The 22,995-nt window shown below is 54.0% G+C and overlaps 2 protein-coding genes across 3 annotated transcripts; one reads left to right on the top strand and one right to left on the bottom strand.

Annotated features, from left to right (window-relative positions):
* Positions 1-8,703: 8,703 nt before the first annotated feature.
* On the bottom strand, positions 8,704-12,502 carry CCDC71 (coiled-coil domain containing 71). The gene is made up of 2 exons (XM_055277011.2): positions 12,412-12,502; positions 8,704-10,409 (listed from the first exon to the last, which is right to left on the bottom strand). Exon 2 carries the CDS (start codon positions 10,355-10,357, stop codon positions 8,975-8,977), a length of 1,383 nt encoding a protein of 460 aa, XP_055132986.1. The 5' UTR covers positions 10,358-10,409; positions 12,412-12,502; the 3' UTR covers positions 8,704-8,974.
* Positions 12,503-12,572: 70 nt separating this feature from the next.
* KLHDC8B (kelch domain containing 8B) lies at positions 12,573-22,923 on the top strand. Of its 2 annotated transcripts, XM_055277025.2 has the most exons (7): positions 12,573-12,904; positions 17,050-18,116; positions 19,066-19,575; positions 20,676-20,840; positions 21,179-21,403; positions 21,499-21,600; positions 22,042-22,923. In XM_055277025.2, exons 3-7 carry the CDS (start codon positions 19,200-19,202, stop codon positions 22,236-22,238), a joined length of 1,065 nt encoding a protein of 354 aa, XP_055133000.1. In that variant the 5' UTR covers positions 12,573-12,904; positions 17,050-18,116; positions 19,066-19,199; the 3' UTR covers positions 22,239-22,923. The 2 variants fall into 2 exon arrangements, with proteins under 2 accessions (XP_055133000.1, XP_055133008.1); XM_055277033.2 differs by having other exon boundaries at positions 19,066-19,605; positions 21,499-22,923.
* Positions 22,924-22,995: the final 72 nt, after the last annotated feature.

Below are 22,995 nucleotides of genomic sequence, written 5' to 3'. Positions count from 1 at the left end.
GTTAAGGATGGAATTAGGTCAGAGGTCACCATGGAGCTGAAGGATGAGAGTCAATGTTGGGATTAGGGGTTGAAGGACTCATGTCTGCAGGACTGTGGGGAACAGGGATCCTCTCAGGGATGACAGTAGAAGAAGGGCCAGCAGAACTCACAGTGGCACCCAGCTGTGTTGTGCTGACACACATCACATACGCCTCCACTCACATAACCAGACACACAGCCGTGTCAAAGTGACAACTGTAGACATGCCCGTGGCACTCACATTCTGAGGCAGAACCAGAAATGTAGATATGGGGTGGGCGGACCTGTGGCAGGTATGGCCAGGCAGAGTAGAGCATGGCATTCATCCCAGCAGGCATGGGGGTGCCCAGGCTCTGCTGCATGTCATGGATGATCCTGGTGCAGGTCTTGGCAGCACTCACAGTGGGCACCGACTGGTGGCGACAGATGCAAAGCCCATGTACCTGATAGGGAGGAGAGCAAGGCAGGCCTGCTCTGGTGTCCCAGCTTGCCCACCCCACCAGCCACGGAATGCCCCTCCCATTGTCCTCACCACATTGGCTGGGGTCCCAGGTGCAGACCTGCACTTAGAGGTGTGCCCAAGGCACAGGCAACTGCCTCTGGGCACAAGCTCATAGAAAGCATAGTAGTAGAAGAGGTGTCCCTTGAGGTCTCCCAGGGGCCTGTCACCCAGGGTGTGCAGTTTGGAGAAGTTTACACAGAGGTTAGTCACATGCAGGAGCTCTGGAGACACAGATGGTCAGACCTTGGGTGCCTTGGTCCTCACGTTCTATGACTGGAGAGAGGGAAAGGAATGGGGGAGTCTCTGCCCTCTCCACATCCTTGTATCCACTCCTCCTGCCCTCATGCTGTGGGGCTCCGTCATCCCTGCTTCTCTGGGAATGTTGTCTTAGGATGACCACAGCCTTCCCCATGGTGATAATTCCACTTCTGTAGTGAGGATCCCCTTTCTCCAATCCTGATGTTACTCCTGAACTGAGACCTGCACATCCCACTACTTCCTGGACACCCCACCATGGTATCATCAGGTATCTGAAACCTGCTTCCCTAATGCAGTAAAGGATTCAGCTTGCCAGCCCATAGTCCAAACTAAAAATCTACTATCATTCAGCTAAACCACATAGGTATTACAATCGTGCACCCATCAGATTACAATGGAGAGGAAAAATTCATATTGCCTAGTGACATGGTGGCTGTCATAATGTTGTATGTAGCACAATACGTTACTCACGTTTGTGATGATACTGTGTAAACAAACCTGCATTGCTAGTCATATAAAAGTACAGTACATGCAATTATGTACAGTAGGCCAGGCACGGTGGCTCACAGCTGTAATCCCAGCACTCTGGGAGACCAAGGCAGGTGGATCACCTGAGGTCAGGAGTTCGAGACTAGCCTAGCCAACATGGCGAACCCCCATCTCTACTAAATAAATACAAAAAGTCAGCCAGGCATGGTGGCGGGTGCCTGTAATCCCAGCTACTCCGGAGGCTGAGGCAGGGGAATCACTTGAACCTGGGGGGCGGAGGTTGCAGTGAGCTGAGATCATGCCACTGTACTCTAGCCTGGGCGACAGAGTGAGACCCTGTCTCAAAAAAAATAAATTATGTTCAGTATATAATACTTCATGATAATAAATGACTACTACTTGTTTATGTATTTACTATGCCATACTTTTTATCATTATTTTAGACTGTGTGTCTTCTAGTTTTTTTTTTTTTTTTTAGTCTTTTTTAAAACATTTTTCAGATGGAGTGTAGCTCCATCGCCCAGCTGGAGTGCAGAGGGGCGATCTCAGCTCACTGCAACCTCCACCTCCCAGGTTTAAGTGATTCTCGTGCTTCAGTCTCCCGAGTAGCTGGGATTACAGGTGTGCACCACAATGCCTGGCTAATTTTTCTATTTTTAGTAGAGATGGGATTTCGCCATGTTGGCCAGGTTGGTCTTGAACTCATGACCTCAGGTGATCCGCCTGCTTGGCCTCCCAAAGTGCTAGGATTACAGGTGTCAGCCACTGTGCCTAGTCAAACTTTTTTTTTTTTTAGAGAAAATTTCTATGTTGCCCAGGCTGGACTGGGACTCCCAGACTCAAGCAATCCTCCCATCTCAGCCTCTTGAGTAGCTGAGACTACAAGCATGTACCACTATGCCCAGCTTTCCTTCTCCTTTTTTAAAAAAGTAATTGTAAAACATGGTCGAGCACTGTAGCTCACACCTGTAATTCCAGAACTTTGAGAGGCCAAGGTGGGCACATAGCTTGAGCTCAGGAATTTAAGACCAGCCTGCACAACATGGTGAAACCCTGTCTCCACAAAAAAAATACAAAAATTAGGCTGGGCACGGTGGCTTACGCCTGTAATCCCAGCATTCTGGGAGGCCGAGGCAGGTGGATCACAAGGTCAGGAGATCGAGACCATCCCGGCTAATATGGTGAAACCCCGTCTCTACTGAAAATGCAAAAAATTAGCCGGGCGTGGTAGCCGGCGCCTGTAGTCCCAGCTACTTGGGAGGCTGAAGCAGGAGAATGGCGTGAACCCGGGAGGCAGAGCTTGCAATGAGCCAAGATCGCGCCACCGCACTCCAGCCTGGGCAACAGAGCGAGACTCCATCTCAAAAAAAAAAAAAGAAAGAAAAAAAAAAAAAAGGCCAGGCACAGTGGCTCACACCTGTAATCCCAACACTTTGGGAGGCCGAGGCGGGCGGATCGCATGAGGTCAGGAGTTCGAGACCAGCCTGGCCAACATAGTGAATCCCCGTCTCTACTAAAAATACAAAAAATTAGCTGGGCATGGTGGTGGGTGCCTGTAATCCCAGCTACTCAGGAGGCTGAGGCAGGAAAATTGCTTGAACCCAAGAGGCAGAGGTTGCAGTGAGCCAAGATTGCACCATTGCACTCCAGCCTGGGCAACAAGAGCGAAACTCCATCTCAAAAAAAAAAAAAGAAAAAAACTTAGCCGGGCATGGTGGCACAGGCCTGTGGTCCCAGCTACTCGGGAAGCTGAGGTGGGAGGATCACTTGAGCCTGGGAGGCAGAGGCTGCAATGGGTAGAGATGGTGCCACTGCACCCCAGCCTGGGCAACATAGTGAGACCCTGTCTCAAAAAAAAATTAATTGTAAAACAGTCTCAGGCAGTTCCTTCAGGAGGTATCCAGAAGAAGGCATTGTTATCATAGATGACAGCTCCATGCATACTACTGCCCCTAAAGATCTTTTTCAGTGGGTCAAGATCTGGAGGTGGAAGACAGTGATATTGCTGATCCTGACCCTATGTAGGCCTGGGCTAATGTGTGTGTGTGTCATAGTTTTTATTTTGTTTTATTTTATTTTATTTTTTTTTGAGATGGAGTCTTGCTCTGTCACCCAGGCTGGAGTGCAGTGGCATTATCTCGCCTCACTGCAAGCTCTGCCTCCCGGGTTCATGCCATTCTCCTATCTCAGCCACCCCAGCAGCTAGGACAACAAGTGCACGCCACCATGCCTGGCTAATTTTTTGTATTTTTAGTAGAGACGAGGTTTCACTGTGTTAGCCAGGATGGTCTCGGGATGGTCTCGATCTCCTGACCTCATGATCCGCCCGCCTCTGCCTCCCAAATTGCTGGGATTACAGGAGTGAGCCATTGTGCCTGGCAGTGTCTTAGTTTTTAACAAAAAAGTTTAAAATGTAAAAAAAAAAAAATTTTAATAGAGAAAAGCTTATCAAATACGGATATAAAGGAAATATTTTTGTACAGCTGTACATGTGTTTTAAGCTAAGTGTTATAAAAGCTGTAAAAAGTTAAAAGTCTGTAAAGTAAAAAAACTTCAGAAAGCTAAGGTTACTATTGAAGAAGGAAAAAATTTGTTTTTATACATTTAGTATAGCCTGTGTACAGTGTTTATAATCTACAGTAGTGTGCAGTAATGTCCTAGGCCTTCACATTCACCCACCACTCCTCACTGACTCACTCAGAGCATCCTCCAGGCCTCCAAGTGCCATTCATGGTTAGTGCCCTATACAGGTGTACCATTTCTCAGCTTTTATACCATGTTTTTACTGTACCTCTTCTATGTTTAGATACACAAATACCATTGTGTTACAACTGCCTACAGTTTTCAGTACAGTCACATGCTGTACAGGTTTGTAGCCTAGGAGTAATAGGCTATACCAGATAGTCTAGAAGTCTGGTAGGCTATACAAGTACACTCTAGATGTTTCCACAACGATGAAACTGCGTAATGACACATTTCTCAGAATGCATCCCCATCATTAAACAATGCATGGTCACAGATGGGTTATTTATCAACTGTCTTTCTGACTTGATGTCCGTTCCAAGAAGGCAGATACCTTTTCTGTCTGCCTCCCATCAAACACTGCCCAGAAGATGCCTGACAGAGTGTACAGCTCAATGGGTGCTTGTTATACAAATACATAGATGAAGGAATGGGTCCATGGCTCCTCTCCCTGCTCCACACCTTAGGTCCGTTACTAAGATACAGGAGGTCTGCTACCTCCTGTATCTTTCCTCTGCAGGCCTCCCCTCTTTTCTGATCTGAGGTGAAAACAACAGCAGCTTGCAGACCCACCATGAGGGCTCAGGGTGAGCAGCTGGTAATAACTGCACTTAAGGGGGGCAGGGAGTGCCCAGTGGGTGTAGAGAAATAACTAGTCTGGCGTTTGTCCTGCTCTGGTACCCTCCTGGCCTGATTCTGAGCTCTCCTACTAGGAGTCTTTAACAAAGCCTTCTTTACAAGGAAGGTGTTACATCCAGAGATGCCCTGGTGCCACGTAGACACAGGGACAAAGGGCAAAGGTCAGGGTCATGAATAGAGTTGGAGGAGCAATGACAGGTAAACTATGACAGGGGCAGTGATGGGGGCCCACAAAGGGAAGAGCTATGAGGGGCAGTGATAGGAGTGGAGACGGGGGACAGGTATGAGGAAATGAGGAACTATGACAGGGCCTCACAAAGGGATTCAATAATGGGCAGAGACATAATGGAAATTGTTCCCCATGCCAGTCCCTATACACTTGGTACAAGTATGGGGAACAGTGATGGGGTATAAATGGGAGGCCACAAAAAGGACCATGATGGGGCAGGGCTGGGGAACGGCCCTGGAAGACTGAGCTTGCCTACTTGCCCTGTCCCACCGGTGCCCACTCGAGGCAGGGCCTCTTTCCCCCAGTATCTACAAGCTCTGTCCTGACACACAAAGGGTACAGGATTGCCTTTGGGGATGATTACCCTAAATCTCAGGGTTGTTTGGGTCCTCTACTGGAATGGCTGGGTCTAGAACTTTGAAAATTAACTGGGAGAAAGAAGCAGGTTTGAGCCAATTATATCACCTCAGGGCCCAACCCCCCTTTCCCTGGGCCTGACCTTGCCCTCAGTGGAAGGCTTGATGTCTGAGTAATGCTGGTCACAGACGAGGTCACTGACTCTGTGGCTAGGGGTAGGAGGGATCCCAAGAAAGAGGCTTGGGCAGTTGTGAACAAAGTATCTGTACATGTGCCAGGAGCGGCATGGTCCACTGAGTGCTCAAGGAGCACAGCTGCTAGGTGGAATGTCTGGGGAGTCACCAGGGACAAGCATCATTGGTGGCCATCAAATAGGGAAGCACAGGGTCAGCACTTGCTAAGCAAGCCTTCAGGCTGGGGCACTGGGTCACTGGGAAAGCCTTGAAGTGGGTGAAGTAGAAGGCACCCTCTAGGTCCAGCTGGATGGTGATGTTTTCTTTCTTTCTTTTTTTGTTTGAGATGGAGTCTTGCTGTGTTGCCCAGGCTGGAGTGCAGTGGTGCGATCTCGGCTCAGTGCAAACTCCACCTCCCAGGTACAAGTGATTCTCCTGCCTCAGCTTCCTGAGTAGCTGGGACTACAGGTATGTGCCAGCACGCCTGGCTAATTTTTTATATTTTTCTTTTTTGAGACAGAGTCTTGCTCTGTCGCCCAGGCTGGAGTGCAGTGGTTCGATCTCGGCTCACTGCAAGCTCCACATCCCGGGTTCACGCCATCCTCCTGCCTCAGCCTCCCGAGTAGCTGAGACTACAGGTGCATGCCGCCACGCCTGGCTAATTTTTTGTATTTTTAGTAGAGACAGGGTTTCACTGTGTTAGCCAGGATGGTCTCGATCTCCTGACCTTGTGATCTGCCTGCCTCGGCCTCCCAAAGTGTGGGGATTACAGGCGTGAGCCACCGCGCCTGGACAATTTTTGGTATTTTTAGTACAGACGGGGTTTCACTGTGTTGGCCAGGATGGTCTCGATCTCCTGACCTCGTGATCCTCCCGCCTCGGCCTCCCAAAGTGCTGGGATTACAGGCGTGAGCCACTGTACCCGGCCTTGATGGTAACTTTTTTTTTTTTTTTTGAGATGGAGTCTTGCTCTGTCGCCAGGCTGGAGTGCAGTGGCGTCATCTCGGCTCATTGCAAGCTCTGCCTCCCGGGTTCACACCATTCTCCTGCCTCAGCCTCCCGAGTAGCTGGGACTACAGGCGACTGCCACCATACCTAGCTAATTTTTTGTATTTTTTAGTAGAGACAGGGTTTCACTGTGTTAGCCAGTATGGTCTCAATCTCCTGACCTTGTGATCCCCCCCGCCTCGGCCTCCCAAAGAACTGGGATTACAGGCATGAGCCATCACGCCCGGCCGATGGTGACATTTTCAGCACCTGCAGCCATAGGGCTAGTGAGTGACCAGGCCCTGACCCCATACCTCCACACATGGGCACACTGCACCCTCACCACTCTCTGCCTACCAGGTGTTGTTGCCACCATGGCCACTCTGGGAGATCACGTTCTTAATGTCATGGCCTCCCTGGTCGCAAGAGTCACAGGGGCAATTCTGAGTCCTGGGTTAGGACTCAAGGAAACTGACTAGAGAGGTTAATGATCAGACCTCTACTCCAAAATTTCACAGCACAGGCCTCTAGCTCCTGGCAATGACCCAGACTCCCAACAGGGCTGAACCAGCCCAGAACACCCAAAGAAACCAGCCTCCGGAGCCCTCACCTGCAGGTGACTGCCAATGAAGTAGGGCTCAGGGCCTACTGGATGAAGTTCGAAGGCTCTGGCTCCGGCCCCAGCCAACAACCAGGATGCTGATGCAGCCACATCGGGAAAGGATACCTGGCACTCCCTGGGAAACTGTTGTAGAAGCCTGGACTAGGAGGGGCAGGGTCTGACTAGAGATCCTAGGAATACCCACCCACCTCCGCCCCACCCCACAGGGAACCTTGATTTTTTTTCTTTTTTTTTGAGACAGAGTCTCACTCTGTCGCCCAGCCTGGAGTGCAGTGGCGAGATCTTGGCTCACCGCAAACTCCGCTTCCCAGGTTCAAGTATTCTTCCAGCCTCAGCCTCCCAAGTAGCTGGGACTATAGGTGTGCGCCACCACACCTGGCTAATTTTTGTATTTTTAGTAGAGATGGGGTTTCACCATGTTGGCCAGGCTGGTCTCAAACTCCTGACCTCAACTGACCCACCTGCCTTGGCCTCCCAAAGTGCTGGGATTACAGGCGTGAGCCCCAAGCTGGGCTGCCCTTGAGGAGCTGAGTGTGGCTCTCAGGTCATTCCTCATATTCATATCATGAATGAATGAGCTGTCAGAGGCAAGTAGCATGCAGGGTAGTGGGGCGACAGCACAGCTGGGAGCAAGGTCCCAGAGCTTGGGAAACCAAAGGAGGACACATCCAGGGGATGCATGCCACAAGATGCAGAAGAGGCAGGAGGGCACCAAAAAGCACAGAGCTTCTCCACAGGTCTACCACCCAGGGCAGCTGGCAGCTTATGGGGCCCAGACAAACCCAGAAACAGAAAACATCTGATTCTCACTGAAATGATGCCCCTACCCCAGGGAGGGGGAATGTGTGCCCCTCCCTGCCAACCCCAGGCACTGCCATTCAGCCTGGGCAGCCAGTGATGGACTACAGATGGGCAGGACAGTTACCTCCTTCAGGTCCCAGGGCCCAGCCCCCTCTCTAAAGCAGGAAGGGTGACAATGTATTTTAACATATGGACCATGTTGGAGGGCATGATGAGACTGGACCTGGGAGTAGAGAGAGCACTTAAAATTCATACAGAAAGCACTGCTGAAGAGGCAGTCATGGAAAACCTCACCCAACCAAGGAGAAAATTATTTGGTCATTGAGGGCAAGCTCTGTGGTCCTGACTCAACCACCAGTACCTTGCCACCAATCGAAGTTGAGGATAGTTACTCTCTCCCAGAAGAGCAGAGGGGGAGAAGCACCTCAACCCCTTTGGGCCTGGTCCCACACCAGAAAAGCCCAGGCTAAGCCCCAAGATTTTAGCCAGGCTGTCTGTTTGGTCCCTAGGGAGAAGCACCACAAAGGCTCCATTCCAGGACCTAAAAACCCACTAGCTGCAAGGCTCCCCATGGAACCTACTGTCCTGCATGGGGCCTACTGTCCTGAATGGGGCCTGTCTGGATCACAAACCAGAGAAGCCTCAAAGGGAAGTGTCTTACTTCATAGTGGCTCTGCTCCTGCATTCAGGGGATGCCTCTCAGACAACCACAGAAGCCAATTTCCCCTCATCTCTCCAAAGGGGCCCAGGAGCTGCCTCCTCCCACAACCCCCAGAAATAGGCAGGCCTATTTCTGGGACCACTTTCCCTATATCTTCAAGCTGGCCTGCCAGCAGCCACACACACACAAAAGACCATGGAAGGTGGGCAGGGAGACTGGAAGGTGGAAAGGTATAAAACGTGATAGATGGAACAGTAGACATACAACTTGAATAACAAGTCACAGTGCATCGCGCCATGAAAACACCCCTCCCGCCCACCCACCCCACCGTACCCCACCCCCTCTAGTTTCTGAAAGGAGGCTGGTGGTCACCAGGGCCCTAGAGAGGTACCCGGAGTCCTCAAGATTGTGGAGTCCACGGGCATAGCACACTGTGCCACTGGCCACACAGACAGCAGGGCTTAAGTTTCCCCAAACATTGCCGTGTGAAGGAATCAGACTGCTGAATATGGCAGCAATGGCTGGAGCCGTATTACAGGTGACAGGTTCACGCGGAGGATCCGCTGAGCCTGCTGCCGCACCTCATCATCCGAGGACCGCCTATCTACCTTTATGGCACGGAACTTCAGCAGCTTTGCTGTTCCAGGCCCTAGCCATGCCTTAGGAGATCGGGGCCCAAGCCGTGTTCTCTTCTTGGGAGGAAGATCTTTTGCCTCCTCAGCCCTTTTCCTCTTCTGCCCAACAGTCTCAGGGCGGTTTTTTTGGCCCTTCCTTGTAGTTCTGGACTTAGCAGACCCCTTTGGCCTGCCTCTGCCCCTGGGCTGGGTCCGAGCCACCTTGGCCTTGGCCCGTACTACCTTGGCTTTAGCCTTGGCCCGTGCTGCCATGACTTTGGCCTTGGCCTTGACCCGTGCTGCCTTGGATTTGGCTTTGGCTTTGGCCTTGGCCCGGGCCTTAGCAGCCTTAGCCTGTGTTCGAGCCACCTTGGCTTGGGCATGAGCAGCTTTGGCCAGTGTTCGAGCTACCTTGGTCTGGGCTGTTTTGGTGCCCAGGGCAGAACCCCCTTTCATTCGCCGGACACTGGGGGACCCAGTGGCTCTGTTGGTTTTGCTCTGGTGCCCAGAGCCTCGTCGGGGTCCAGCCCCAGGGCCTTTGCGAGTCAGACACTTGGGGCCCTTGCTTGTGGTTTTTCTGGGAGCTTTGGGCCGGGGGTTCCCTGGACCCTTCCCTGAACTTTTCCGCAGTTTCAGAGGAGAGTCTGCAAGTGAGAGCTGCAGTGACTGTGCCTTGTGCTTGGCACCCAAGCAGGGCATGGGAGTCTTAAGTGGAACCAGGGCCTCAAGGACAACAGAGAGCCGCATGGCAGGGTAGACACCTGGATAAAGGTGGGTGGGGAAGCCCACTGCTGCACCCTGGGCATGGCTGGCACTTGATTGCTTCAGAGAGCTCAGCAGCAGGTTGGTGGTAGCATGCTTGGCAAGAGCTGGTGTGGATGCTTTGGCCAGTCTGCCAGATAGCGGCACGGGAAGCAGTGTGGCCCGACCTGCAGGCAACCGCATGGCAGTTCGGGGAGCACTGGCTGGAGGTGATGTGGCAGTTGGGTTAGGGGCACGAGCTTGCAGTTTCGTCTGGCTTGGGGGATTAGCTGTGCATGAACTATAGCCATAGACATCACCACTGCGCAGGATGGTAGGTTGGAAGCCATCATCTCGCAGGCCCTGCAGGAAGGCCACAAGCTGGGCCTCTGTGGCACTGAGATCCTGGCTCATTGGGTTAAAGACAAGCAGCGCCTCTTCCAGGGCCTTCTTCCCTGCCGTGGAGATGCGCGACCAGGAGTGCACAGCTTTTTCCTCCACATGCTGAACCACCACACTCATGGCATTAGGCACTGCAGATCTGCCTGGGTATCCGCAAACCAGCGCTTGGCACCTCCAAGACAAGAGGAAAAGAGTCAATAAGAATGGCACTAAGACAAGGGTCCAGAACACATAGACAGGTCAATCAGTGCCCCAATCTCCATGACACCGAGAAATCTGGCCAGAGTGAGACACTTCCTGGTGTAAAACCCTGGTCTCCTGATCCTCTGCCATGCTGGGGCGGGAGGAGAGGGTAAGGGTCAGGGAGCTTCTTCAAGATACATGCTCAGAAATACCTAAGAGCCATCCAACCTGCTGCCGGGTCCCTGAAAAGATTTGAGCCTGGTACATTTTAATTCAACTCTGTATTTTCTGAGGCCAGAAACCTAGAATTACTCAGCTCTGGGAATACAGGCAATATCCCTGTCCTCAAGGAAACCAGGCTAGAAGACCAGAAAAAGACACCATTAAGATTCTTGGGAGTGAATGCTGGCACTCAGCTCAGTTTGCCAATGGGTCAGGAAAGGATTCCTGGGAGAGGCAACAGCTAGCTAGGATATGAGTGACGAATGAAAAAGGATTAGATTGAAATGGAGCAAAAAGGGGAATAGCTAATGCAATGGCTCCAAAGTGAGAAAGGGTTAAGGCATACTTGGTGTGGGATCTGGGATCTAGGTGAAAAAACAGGCAAGGATAGAGCAACAAAGAACCCTGAATGTTAGCCAAAGGGCCCAGACTTACACTCACTGTCCATGCCCATCTGTTTCTCCAGCTGCTGCTGTTCATGTGTGGAGCTGGAGTGGGGTGGGGGAATCTCCCTGCCCACCAGAAGTTTTGCTTTCAGTCCCTAGACACGGTACTCAGCAACCCATTTTCTAGCTCCAGAGGCATGGAGACCTAATCAAGAGTCGGACTTTTCTTCAACAGAAACTAAAAAGCTGATGAGTAGCAGGTGCCAATGACATCTCTCTAGGCAACCAGGCAGACCAGGGACCAGGAAGCCAGACCAAGAACTCAATGTTTAAGGACAATGGGAGCCAAAGGCTGCAAGTAGGATGGTGAGTCAAGGGGACATAAGCAGTATGAACTGTCCTACCTAAGACTTGGAGGGCCACAGACCTCAGTACAGCCCAGATGGAGGTGACTGAGAACACCCAACTAGTCCCAGACATCTTTAAAGAAGCTGTGGCCATCAATCATAACTAACATCTAATACCCAACCCAACACTGAGGGCTCCCAGAAGCAGGAGGCAGCTCTCCAGCTGCACCAGAGCATTAAAAGATCAGCCAGGATCAGGCAGGTCCCTCGGGCCATGAGGCCTGTCTGTGTAGTTTCTTCCCACCGCTCTAATGCAGCAGATGAAGTCTTCAGAATACCCTAGAGGAAATGCCCTGGGGCTCTTTGTTTGGAAACATTCTTGGATCCTCAGGTGTCTTGGGCACTTTCCCTCCCCAGAGACCGTTCTCCAAGCACAATCCTTGCACATGACTTTAGTTCTTTATTAATGTTTTTTGAGGGGATGTAGTTCCCAGAACTGTGAACTGCAGAAGAGAGAGGGACCTATTTCCCACCCTCACACGCGCCCCAGCGCAAATATCTGGGGTGACCTGGGCGCTCTTCCACCCAGGTTAGGCTGGGCTCTTGGGAGGGGTTTTCTGGGCTTTCGAGAAGCTTCGGAAACAGAGGCTGCTGCCCGGCCTCCGACTTCCCTTCACACGTACCCCTGGGGGAGGCAGGAGTTGACGGAAGATAGCGGGTGAGAGAGGCGCCATACAGGCAGACCGGGGGAGGGGGCAGATCGGGGCCCTCAGGCTGGGAGTGCGCGTCCTTAGAGCCCAAGCCGTGAGGCGGGGGTCACTGAGGCAGCGAAATGTACAGGGTGAACGGTGCTAGCCCGATCGGGACCGCACAGCCCCAGGGTGGGTTCGCTGGGCGCGGGGTGGGGGTGGGGTGGGGGTCTCGGCCAGGCCGGCGGAGGACGCGGGTCCGGGAAGAGTTGGCCGCTTGCCCGTCCGCCCTGCCGCCTCGCGGGCCGCCCCTCCGCGGCGCGGCTAGGCCCGCGGCTCCAACCTACCGGCGCCGCCGCGGGGACCCAAGACGCGCCTCTGCGCCGCCTCCGCTGCTCCAACATGGCCGCCCGCTGCGCGCCGGAAGTGCACTGCGCTTCCGCTTCCGGGACCCAGCCCGCCCTACTGACCTTTGACCCCTGAGACCCCATTTCCCCACAAAGTCTGGGGGCGGAGGAGATTGGGTACCAAGGAGGACTGCCTGGAGGCGGTGGCCACGGTGACTGCTCCAAACCCGTTCGGCCCTGTGCAGAAGTCTGAAGAACAGAGGTGCCCTCTGACGCGGCCCCAGGCGACGACTCACTAGAGCCTGGCTAAGACTGGATTAGGGGTCATCTGACACCTTTTCTGAGGGGAGCTAGTGGTGCATTGACATCTGGGAGGGGCTCCTGGCAAGGTTCAGGCCCTCTGATCTTCCTTTAGCCACTGACAATGCCCACTTCAGTCCCAGACACCTGACCAGAGGGTGAAAGAGGAGTGCCTCCCGACAGGGAGTCTCAGGTGATCTCCTTTGTTTTGCAGTAAGGGTATCTCCTCCGAGGACAGCAGGCCTTCCTCTCTTCCTGAGAATAGGGCCCATGGCACATGGCATGAAAGGCTGGTGTGCACATGATCACAAGTGGTGCACGCAAGCCCAAGCGCACATTGAGTCTGGAAGCTCCAGTATACCACTGTGGGCCTGAGTATACTTGCTCAGGCAGGTGGGGGCAGGTATAGTCACTGGCCCAGCCTCAGCCCCTCAATGGAAGGAAGTCCTGCTTCCAGTCGTAACACTGCCCAAAACCCCTTTCCTTTTGCCTAGGAGTCTGGGACCTCAGTCTTTTTACCCATGCTCTTGGGCTAGTACGGGGTGGTGGTTATAGGACATAGGTCAAAATCAACCCTAGGGGTCTGTGACTTCAATGAGAGGTCAGAGTGGTCTCCACAGCTCTGACCGAAGGTCCCATTAGTCAGAGGTTTGCAAGTCCAGGTTGGGAGCCATCCTGGGAGTCCTGGTTTCATGGATGAGGTAGTGGGGGCATTTGCACTAGGGTCAGAGCCTGAGCCAGGAGGCAGAAATATTGCCACAACTCTTGGACCCTGACCCTTGCAGTGATGCCTTATTTGGTAGTTGGGGTCAGGTGGAAGCCTATTGGCAATCACAGGAGGGTGGCGGGATGCTTCATTTAGGGACTGGGTACTAGCCCTTTTTCCTGCCCTTTTTCCAACCAGGATCCTCTGGTTGCTCTGTATTTTCCCTGCTTATATAGAGGGGTCCAGGTACTCCTAAAGACAAGTGCCTAGTCCACCCAGCAGTGCCATAGGCCTCATCTGGTGCCTCTTAGCTTCCCAGGGCCTCAGCACTGATGGTGAGGTCCTTGCTACCTTTAAGTGTAGTCAAGGTATCTAGCAGGAACTGCAAAATCTCCTGTTCCTCTGGGGTCAGTGCTTCTAGCCTTTTTTTCCTGGTGAAGAGAAAGCAAGAGTAGGTTCCCAAGGACCAGGATCTCATGGGGTGCAGTCAGGAAGCCCCACCTTGGCGCCCCCAGTCCCCACCTGTGGGTGAGTCCAGTCTCTGGCCCTGTCCATGGTTGAGGATTGACTGTTCACTTATTCAGGACCGATTCAACCAGTTACCTTCTGTAGCTTCTCCAAAGCTGGCAGTGTTGGCCTCCTGTGTGCAGGTGGGCCATGGCTGTGCAAACAGAAACCCCTTCCATGGAGAGCCAGAGCCCATCCTCCAGGGATAGCACCAGTACAATTATATCCAGACTCCTCTCTGGTGATGTTCAGCTCAGAAGTTAGGGCAAATGGAGAACTAGGAAGGGTAGGTCCATCCTCTGGCTGTGCTGTGTCCCTTCCAGACATGAGAACTGGGGAAATGATAGCGATTAGGGATAAGGATCATGGGGGTACCAAGCTATCTTTGGGGGTGGTAGGGCCGAACTTTTTGCCTCCTGGTGCCCAGTATGCCCTAGATGGAACTCTTTGGGAGCACTCATCAGAGTGCAGTCTGACTTGACCTGAGCTCTAGTGGCTGCTGAGCCTACAGGCAGAACTGGGACCAGACAGGATGAGATGGGAGAGAACACAGGGCGATCCCAGGACCCAATCCTTGCTTTCCATTTGGCATCTTATATGGCTCTTTTTTTCTTTCTTCTTCCTTTTTTTCTTTTTTTTTTTTTTTTTTTGAGACAGAGCCTCCTTTGTTGCCCAGGCTGGAGTGCAGTGGTGTGATCTCAGCTCATTGCAACCTCTGCCTCCCAGGTTCAAGCAATTCTCCTACCTCAGCCTCCAGAGTAGCTGGGACTACAGGCACCTGCCACCACACCTGGCTAATTTTTGTATTTTTAGTAGAGGTGGGGTTTCACCATGTTGGCCAGGCTGGTCTCAAGCTCCTGACCTCAAATGATCCACCCACTTTGGCCTCCCAAAATCCTGGGATTACAGGCGTGAGCCACTGTGCCTGGCCATTTTTTTTGTATTTTTAGTCGAGCCAGGGTTTCACCGTGTTGGCCAGGCTGGTCTCGAACTCCTGACCTCAGGTGATCCGCCTGCCTCAGCCTCCCAAAGTGCTAGTATTACACATGTGAGCCACTGCCCCTCCAGCCTTATATGGTTCTCAGTGGATCCTGGACCCACCTCTATCTGAGCAGAGAGATCTGATGGAGCTCTAGACGTGAATGAAGGCAGTGGCCTGGGAGGGATTCCCCCAAGAGGAAATATGTGTGCCAGGGAGAAAAGCCAGGGTTGAATCTTGAGGAGCCAATTCCTGGTGATGGAGAAGAAGCAGAGCCTGCAAAAGATTCTAGGCCAGGCGCAGTGACTCATGCCTGTAATTCCAGCACTTTGGGAGGCCAAGGCGGGCGGATCACGCGGTCAAGAGATTGAGACCATCCTGGCCAACATGGTGAAACCCCATCTCTACTAAAAATACAAAAAATTAGCTGGGCATGGTGGCACGTGCCTGTAGTCCCAGATACTTGGGAGGCTGAGGCAGGAGAATCACTTGAAACCACTGGAAGGCGGAGGTTGCAGTGAGCCGAGATCACGCCACTGCACTCTAGCCTGGGCAACAAGAGCGAAACTCCGTTTCAAAAATGATTCTGAAGGCCGGGCACGGTGACTCACGCTTGTAATCCCAGCACTTTGGGAGGCCGAGGCGGGCGGATCACCAGGTGAGGAGATCGAGACCACAGTGAAACCCCGTCTCTACTAAAAATACAAAAAATTAGCCAGGCGTGGTGGCAGGCGCCAGTAGTCCCAGCTACTCGGAGAGGCTGAGGCAGGAGAATGACGTGAACCCGGGAGGCGGAGCTTGCAGTGAGCCGAGATTGTGCCACTGCACTCCAGCCTGGGTGACAGAGTGAGACTCCATCTCAAAAAAAAAAAATGATTCTGAGAGGCGGGCTGGGTATGGTGGCTTATGCCTGTAATCCCAGCACTTTGGGAGGCCGAGGTGGGCGGATCACGAGGTCAGGAGATCGAGACCATCCTGGCTAACACGGTGAAACTCCGTCTCTACTAAAAATACAAAAAAAAAAAAAAAAATTAGCCAGGCGTGGTGGCGGGCCCCTGTAGTCCCAGCTACTTGGGAGGCTTAGGCAGGAGAATGGCATGAACCCAGGAGGCGGAGCTTGCAGTGAGCGGAGATGGCACCACTGCACTCCAGCCTGAGTGACAGAGCGAGATTCCGTCTCAAAATAAATAAATAAATAAAAAATAAAGATTCTCAGAGGTGGGGCAAGCATCAGGAGGGAGTTGAGGTCACAAGGGGCAAAACTTTGAAGATGCTAGCAAGATTTAGTTAAGGACCACAGGTGCATATAGTTTTAGCTATATGGTATTCCATGATGACTTTTCCAAGAACAATTTTTGGGGAGGAGAGGCAGCACATTGAGGTGGCAAGTAACAAGGAGGTGGAGCCTGTGAGGACAGATGGCTTCAAGAGTTTGACTGGAGGGGAGGAAGGGGAGACTAGAGAGACTTGGGGTGTTGGGAGGCATCTAAAGGCAAGTGGCTTGTAAGAGCTTAATTGCTGGAAAGGAGAGGGAGGGAGCTTGGAAAGGGAACAGTAGCAAATGTGAAGGGGGCTGCAGAGCAGTGTGAGCCTCTTGGAAGCCTATTGGCAATCACAAGAGGGTGGAAACAGTGCCCCAAGTGAGGGCACTGAAGAGCAAGTCCAAGGTGAAGTGGGACAAGGAGGATTGAGGCCTTCAAGTCAGGGTCTGTGCAGTCTGTAACCAGCCTTGGCACCACCATTTCTGTGCAGGCCGACTGAATCCAACTGACAGTCCCTGAAAAGGGCAAAGGCTGTCTTCTCCGGTCGTGCAGAAGGGTCTACACATAGACTTCTGGGAAGGCCAGATCTGAGGTTGGCCAGGGAGTTAATAGGTAATGCCCCCAAACAGCTCTCAACCCACGACTAATGGAGATTTGAGAATGAGTACCTCAGCTCCCCTTGCTCTTGGGGGCAGCAATAATGTAAGGTCTATGTTCTATGGTGGCTCCCAGAATCCCCAGCAGGATTTGGTCCCAATTGCCCACAGTGGTAGCTTGCTTGATGACGCTTCCTTTATTGGCTGCTTTCCTTGTCTCTTTGCCACTGCTGGTGTTTCTTGGCCTCACCTCCCTTACTAACTATATGCATGTATATCTTTGTCCAGGTCTGCTTTGGGGAAACTAAGATAAGCACTGTCCATGAAAGGGGGACAAGGCAGTGAGCAGACACAGACAACTGCAAGGACCTCTTCCCACAGGTACCACTGACCTGTACAAATGGGCCCCCAGCTTGAAGACTTAGCTAATACTCTGAATGCTGAGAAGATAGGCAGGGCCAAGGTCTGGGCCAGAGGTAGGTGGGCCCCTGTCACACCAGTTTGCTCTTGCTTGACCCCAGAGTTGGTTAGAGGCAAGCTCAGGATCCTAAAAATGGATAGTTATAATGTGCCTTGGGTCCCGGAGTAGCCCAGGTCTCTCAGGCCCTACAGGATGAGGCCAGAGTGACCCACTGGGAGGTCCCCTGGCCTCTGACTCTTCCAGCACATCCTCTGCTCAGTATCACTCCTTCCAGGAATTCTCCCCACCCAGGTTTGTAGAAGGGCCGGTGCCTTCTGTCCCTCCATCCCCGCTAGCCTCAGTGTACACTGTAAGACCTATTCCTGCTTTATGCCCAGGTAAGGGCGACCCAGGCTGCCCCCACACGACAGAGGCCCAGGCCATGTCCCCAGTGGCCTCCAGGGGGCGCCGCCGGGAAGCCTGTCATTGGGCTCCTGGGAGCTCCGCGGAGGTGGGCAGGCGCCGGCCCCTCAAGCCCTCGGGTTCGGCTTGCCTGCTTGACACAGCCTGCACACCTAGGCTGGGTCGGGCTCAGAACTGCCCCTTGCCATACACGTGTTGTGTCGCTCGCCGCTGCCTCATTTCTACTCCTGTCCGAGGTCGGACGCTAAATTCTGTCAGGCCCAGTGTCCACGTGTCCGTTTGTCTGTCCCTTTGCGTATGACCGTGGATCGGCACGCCGTGCTCCAGCTGCGGCATGTGCAGGGTTAAGGCGAGAGGAGGTTTCCCTGAGTCGGAGCGGGAGGGGAGCGAGGGGCGGACCTGGCCCAGCCCCGCCCCGCGCCGGAGCAGTGCCGGAGCCCCGCCAGAGCCCGACTTCAGCCCCAGCCAGATCCGGCGTCAGCGGAGGCGGAACGGTGGACCCCGTACCCTGGCAGCATCGGAGCACCGGCGGGTGAGTCCCGCGGGAACCGCGCTCAGGGGAAGTTTGGGGCGCGGGGTGTAGAACCCCAAGCGCGTTAGCCCAGACCCGCCCCCGACATCCTTGAGCTGGAAGTTTGGGGCCAAGAGGCCCTCCTGCCAGGGGTCCAGGAGTGCAGCCACCAAGAGAAAGGGGTGGCTGGAGAACTTGGGGATCTAATGCGAGGGAACCCAGAAGTCCAGCTGCCCATTCCTGCTGGAAACGCCCTGGACTCGGATCCTGGAGTCCTGTGGTCATGAGATTCCTCCAACGGCCCCCCCGCCCCAACCCCACTTCTGGACACCAGGGAATCTAGCTTCTGGGGGTTTGGAATGGGCAAACTCCTGAGGGGGGACCTCGAGAGGAGTGTGTGGAACCTTGGTGTGCAGTCCTCCCCCTAGTCTGAAACACACCCTGACTCTGGTCTTTTACTGGTGGGAATGGTTTAAATTAACCCTGTGGAATGGCCCCCAGGATGTTGTAAGGATACTCTGGAGTCTGACCCCTGACAGCAGGTGTGGGGACCCCCAGGCTGCCCAGGGCACTCTGGAAGCCAGTAAGGACTCCCCTCATGCAGGACCAGTGTGAGGCTTGTTGAGGGGAAAGGAAGGGTCCTGGATGGAGAGTCCTGTTCTAGTCACCTTACTACTGCCCTCCTAGACCCAGATTTGACCCAGTTGCTGAGTGGTTTGGGTAGTGGGTGGGAAGGAGAATCCTTCATGCCTCCATGGGAGAGGGGAAAGGCTCCTGGGTACCTGGGGCCTGCCCTCCTTCCCACTCCAGGAGGGCCTCCACAGTGGTGTGCTAGCCAGAGGGGTTGGCTTCTCCCCCTGCCTTTCCCACCAGTGATTTTGGGCCAGCCCTGCCCTTAGCTACAGGCTGCTTATCTGTTTCCTGAGGGGCCGGTCAGTGCCCTGACCCCTGTTTTCCCTCTTTCCTCCAGGTGAAGGCAAGGTCCCTGGACTGGTCATATACCTCTTGTGGCCCTGGCAGAATCAAGATGAGGCCCTGTCATGCCTTCCCAGTGAGGCCTACAGTCTGAACAGACAGCATGGCCTGCCATTGGCTGTGAACACCATGTCTGCAGGAGGTGGCCGGGCCTTTGCTTGGCAGGTGTTCCCCCCCATGCCCACTTGCCGGGTCTATGGCACAGTGGCACACCAAGATGGGCACCTGCTGGTGTTGGGGGGTTGTGGCCGGGCTGGACTGCCCCTGGACACTGCTGAGACACTGGACATGGCCTCACACACATGGCTGGCACTGGCACCCCTGCCCACTGCCCGGGCTGGCGCAGCTGCAGTAGTTCTGGGCAAGCAGGTGCTAGTGGTGGGTGGTGTGGATGAGGTCCAGAGCCCGGTAGCTGCCGTAGAGGCCTTCCTGATGGATGAGGGCCGCTGGGAGCGTCGGGCCACCCTCCCTCAAGCAGCCATGGGGGTTGCAACTGTGGAGAGAGGTGAGTGGCCTCCCAAGGAAGGCACTTCAGGTACCCTAACACCTTTTATTATTTCCTGACTTAGTCCCTTACCCTCAGAGACTGAACAAGAGCTGTAATTTTTACATGGGTGCCCAGGATGTGGCCTTGTCCCCTGTATCCTTTCCAACCTAGCTTTGAGCTAGGCTTTCAGCAGCCTTCTATTAACTGCCTTTTCTGGCCAAAGTGGGAGGCAAAGCCCAAGCCGATCCCAGGATGATGGGAGACCCCAGCCATGTTCCTGCCCCACTTCTCATTTCTAAGAGATGGGGGTGGGATGGCCTAATGACTCCCAGGGTTATAAATAGTCTAGGGTGGGGGAGAGGAGTAGGGCCTTGGCTCAGAGCCTGTGCTTAGACTTCCTGCCCCACCCCCAACCCTTCCCACACGCCAGGGAGCCTGATATGGACAAAGGCCAAGCTGACCTGGGATTGCTGCCATGGAAGCCCCCAGCTGACTGGCCCATTACCCCAAGGCCCCCAGACATGTCGTAGCTGACTCTGAGGGTTTAACAGAGGGCAAGAGCCTACTATAATGAAAGAGTGTCACACAGAGGTGCTGGCAGGGATGCTGGAGCAGAAGGCTTGTGGACAGTATCTTTATCCAGCAGACCCAAGCCATTCCTCTCCCAGCCCCGTCCCAACTCCAGCTGGTCCCCAATCCCCCTCCCCAGACTGAGCTCTGTGCTAAGCAGATCCCCATGTTTCTCACCCCTGGCTTAAGCCATCCCCCCATCTTCCTCCCCAAGGGGAGTCCCCACCTTGTGGCCTCCAGGTCTGACCACCAGCCCAGGCCAGCCCTGCTTGGATGCCAGACTCTGTTGCCATAGCATCTCCAGGGAGACAGAGTCGGATTATAATTAGATCGGCTGCCTCCTGCTCTTTACTCGGAGGGGCCCTGGCCAGAGTAGGAATCCAGCTTTCCCAGCCCCCACTGCAGGCAGGTAGTAGTGTGTCTGTTGCTGGGGAGGGATGCCATAAACACATGGGTCTCCAGCCACCCCCAGGCCTTACCAGGGCAGCTGTCAGGGTGGGGTACCCTGGCAGGCTGAGGTACAATCTGAACTACTCTTTTCTATGCAGATGGTATGGTGTATGCTCTGGGGGGAATGGGCTCTGACACGGCCCCCCAGGCCCAGGTACGTGTGTATGAGCCCCGTCGGGACTGCTGGCTTTCACTACCTTCCATGCCCACACCCTGCTATGGGGCCTCCACCTTCCTGCACGGGAACAAGATCTATGTCCTGGGTAAGGGCCTGGGGGATGTGGGAAAGGGGCTTAGAGTCTAGAAATCCTCATCCTCATAGGTTGGCTGGGATAGGGATCGGGCTTAGTCCAGGATGGCAGAACAAGAGAAGCTTTGTTGGGGTGATCCATGCCTGCTCTGAGGCTCTGACCCCTGGTGGTCTTGCTGTGGTTGGAAAACCAAACCACAGTACCTGAGAGACTGTAGGGTGGATGATTCACGTGCAAGTATGCACACAGCAGGATGTGGGAGGCTGAGGCAGGCAGATTAGCAACCTAGTGAGCAAGGAGCCCACCAAGCCTCCTGGGCTCCTTCCCAGGTACCCCAATTCCATTGACAGGGGGCCGCCAGGGCAAGCTCCCAGTGACTGCTTTTGAAGCCTTTGATCTGGAGGCCCGTACATGGACCCGCCATCCAAGCCTACCCAGCCGTCGGGCCTTTGCTGGCTGCGCCATGGCTGAAGGCAGTGTCTTTAGCCTGGGTGGCCTGCAGCAGCCTGGGCCCCACAACTTCTACTCTCGCCCACACTTTGTCAACACTGTGGAGATGTTTGACCTGGAGCATGGTGAGCAGTGGCTGTCCTGGGCTGTCCTCCCACTCTCTGTGGGATGGAGGGGCATAGTGCGTACATGACTAGATCTGACCTCCCCTCTCCTGCAGGGTCCTGGACCAAACTGCCCCGCAGCCTGCGCATGAGGGATAAGAGGGCAGACTTTGTGGTTGGGTCCCTTGGGGGCCACGTTGTGGCCATTGGGGGCCTTGGTAAGTCTCTATGGGGCTGGGGAGAGGAGGGAGTCCCAAGACAGGAAAGACTAGCCCCCAGCATGTGTGCCACCTTCTGCCCATCTCCAGGCACTCCAGGGGTCAGGGCTTTGTGAGCTCTTTTCCCTATCTATGAAGCAGGCAGGATGTGGTCTGCCTGGCCCAGCACTCAGGGTGTTCCTCAGTGACTGGGGGCTCTGTCAAGCACCAGCAAGGGTCTACGAGACAGCAGCAGGACAAATGACCACTGTATGCACAGCCAAGAGGACATATAGAAACATGAATGAATGAACAAATGATGAACACAGGCAATGAGGAGCAAGACCCTGATAGCTCATCCTGGGGTGATATCTACTGGGCTGTTCTCTGGGCTTAGGGAGCAAAAGGGCCTGGAGTCCCTACAGCCTGTGCCTCTCACAGCCTTCTCTCTCCTTCTTGCAGGAAACCAGCCATGTCCTTTGGGCTCTGTGGAGAGCTTTAGCCTTGCACGGCGGCGCTGGGAGGCATTGCCTGCCATGCCCACTGCCCGCTGCTCCTGCTCTAGTCTGCAGGCTGGGCCCCGGCTGTTTGTTATTGGGGGTGTGGCCCAGGGCCCCAGTCAAGCCGTGGAGGCACTGTGTCTGCGTGATGGAGTCTGAAGGCCTGGTGGGAGCTGTCCACTGGAGCAGCTCATTGCCAGAGGCAGCTATTTCTATGGCTCCTTTTGCTGCTGAGGACACTCACTATGGCTCTGTGGGATGAGAGAGGCACAGGGGTGAGCACTTGAGACACTGCCTTGGGGTCTTGGGTTAGGGGAGCCTTTGTCTTTTGTGCAGGACACACATATGCTTACACCTACCTTTATCACCATTCATTCATGAATCATGCCTAGCTCCATCCTTGCCCTGGGACCTACTGGGCCTTCCATCCAACTGGGAAATAGGGAGAAGGAAAGCTGGCCTCATGCTCTTCAGGGTCAGTTCCTATCTGGAGTTGACCAGGCCTACCCCAGTTGCCATTCCTGAAAAATCTCAGCTGCCAGGCTGCCTTTAGGGTCCCTGTAGACCCAGGAGAGTTGAGAGGGTGGGGGACACAGAGAGAATAGAGAGGATGTGGGAACTGCCAGAGGGCCAGAGCACAGGAGTTCGAGCGGAGGAATGCTGGCTTTGAGCCCTCTACACTGCTGGTTGTATGACCTTGGACAAGTCACTTCACCTCTCTGTGCCTCAGCATCCTCATCTATAAATGGGGATCTCTGAAACCTTCCTACCCTACCTACCTCACTGGGCTGTTGTGAGGACCCAGGGAGTTTGGATGTGGAAGTAAAAGTGCTGCTAAAACCTAGCGTGTGGACCCTGGTGTGAACTCCCTTGTTGCTTCCACTGCCCCTGCCTTCCTTTGGGGGTCTCAATGCCC

The sequence above is a fragment of the Symphalangus syndactylus genome, chromosome 1, assembly GCF_028878055.3.
Source record: "Symphalangus syndactylus isolate Jambi chromosome 1, NHGRI_mSymSyn1-v2.1_pri, whole genome shotgun sequence".
Classification (NCBI taxonomy): domain Eukaryota; kingdom Metazoa; phylum Chordata; class Mammalia; order Primates; family Hylobatidae; genus Symphalangus; species Symphalangus syndactylus.
The sequence above is the reverse complement of the archived record's forward strand: the minus strand, read 5'-3'. Positions and strand labels throughout refer to the sequence as shown.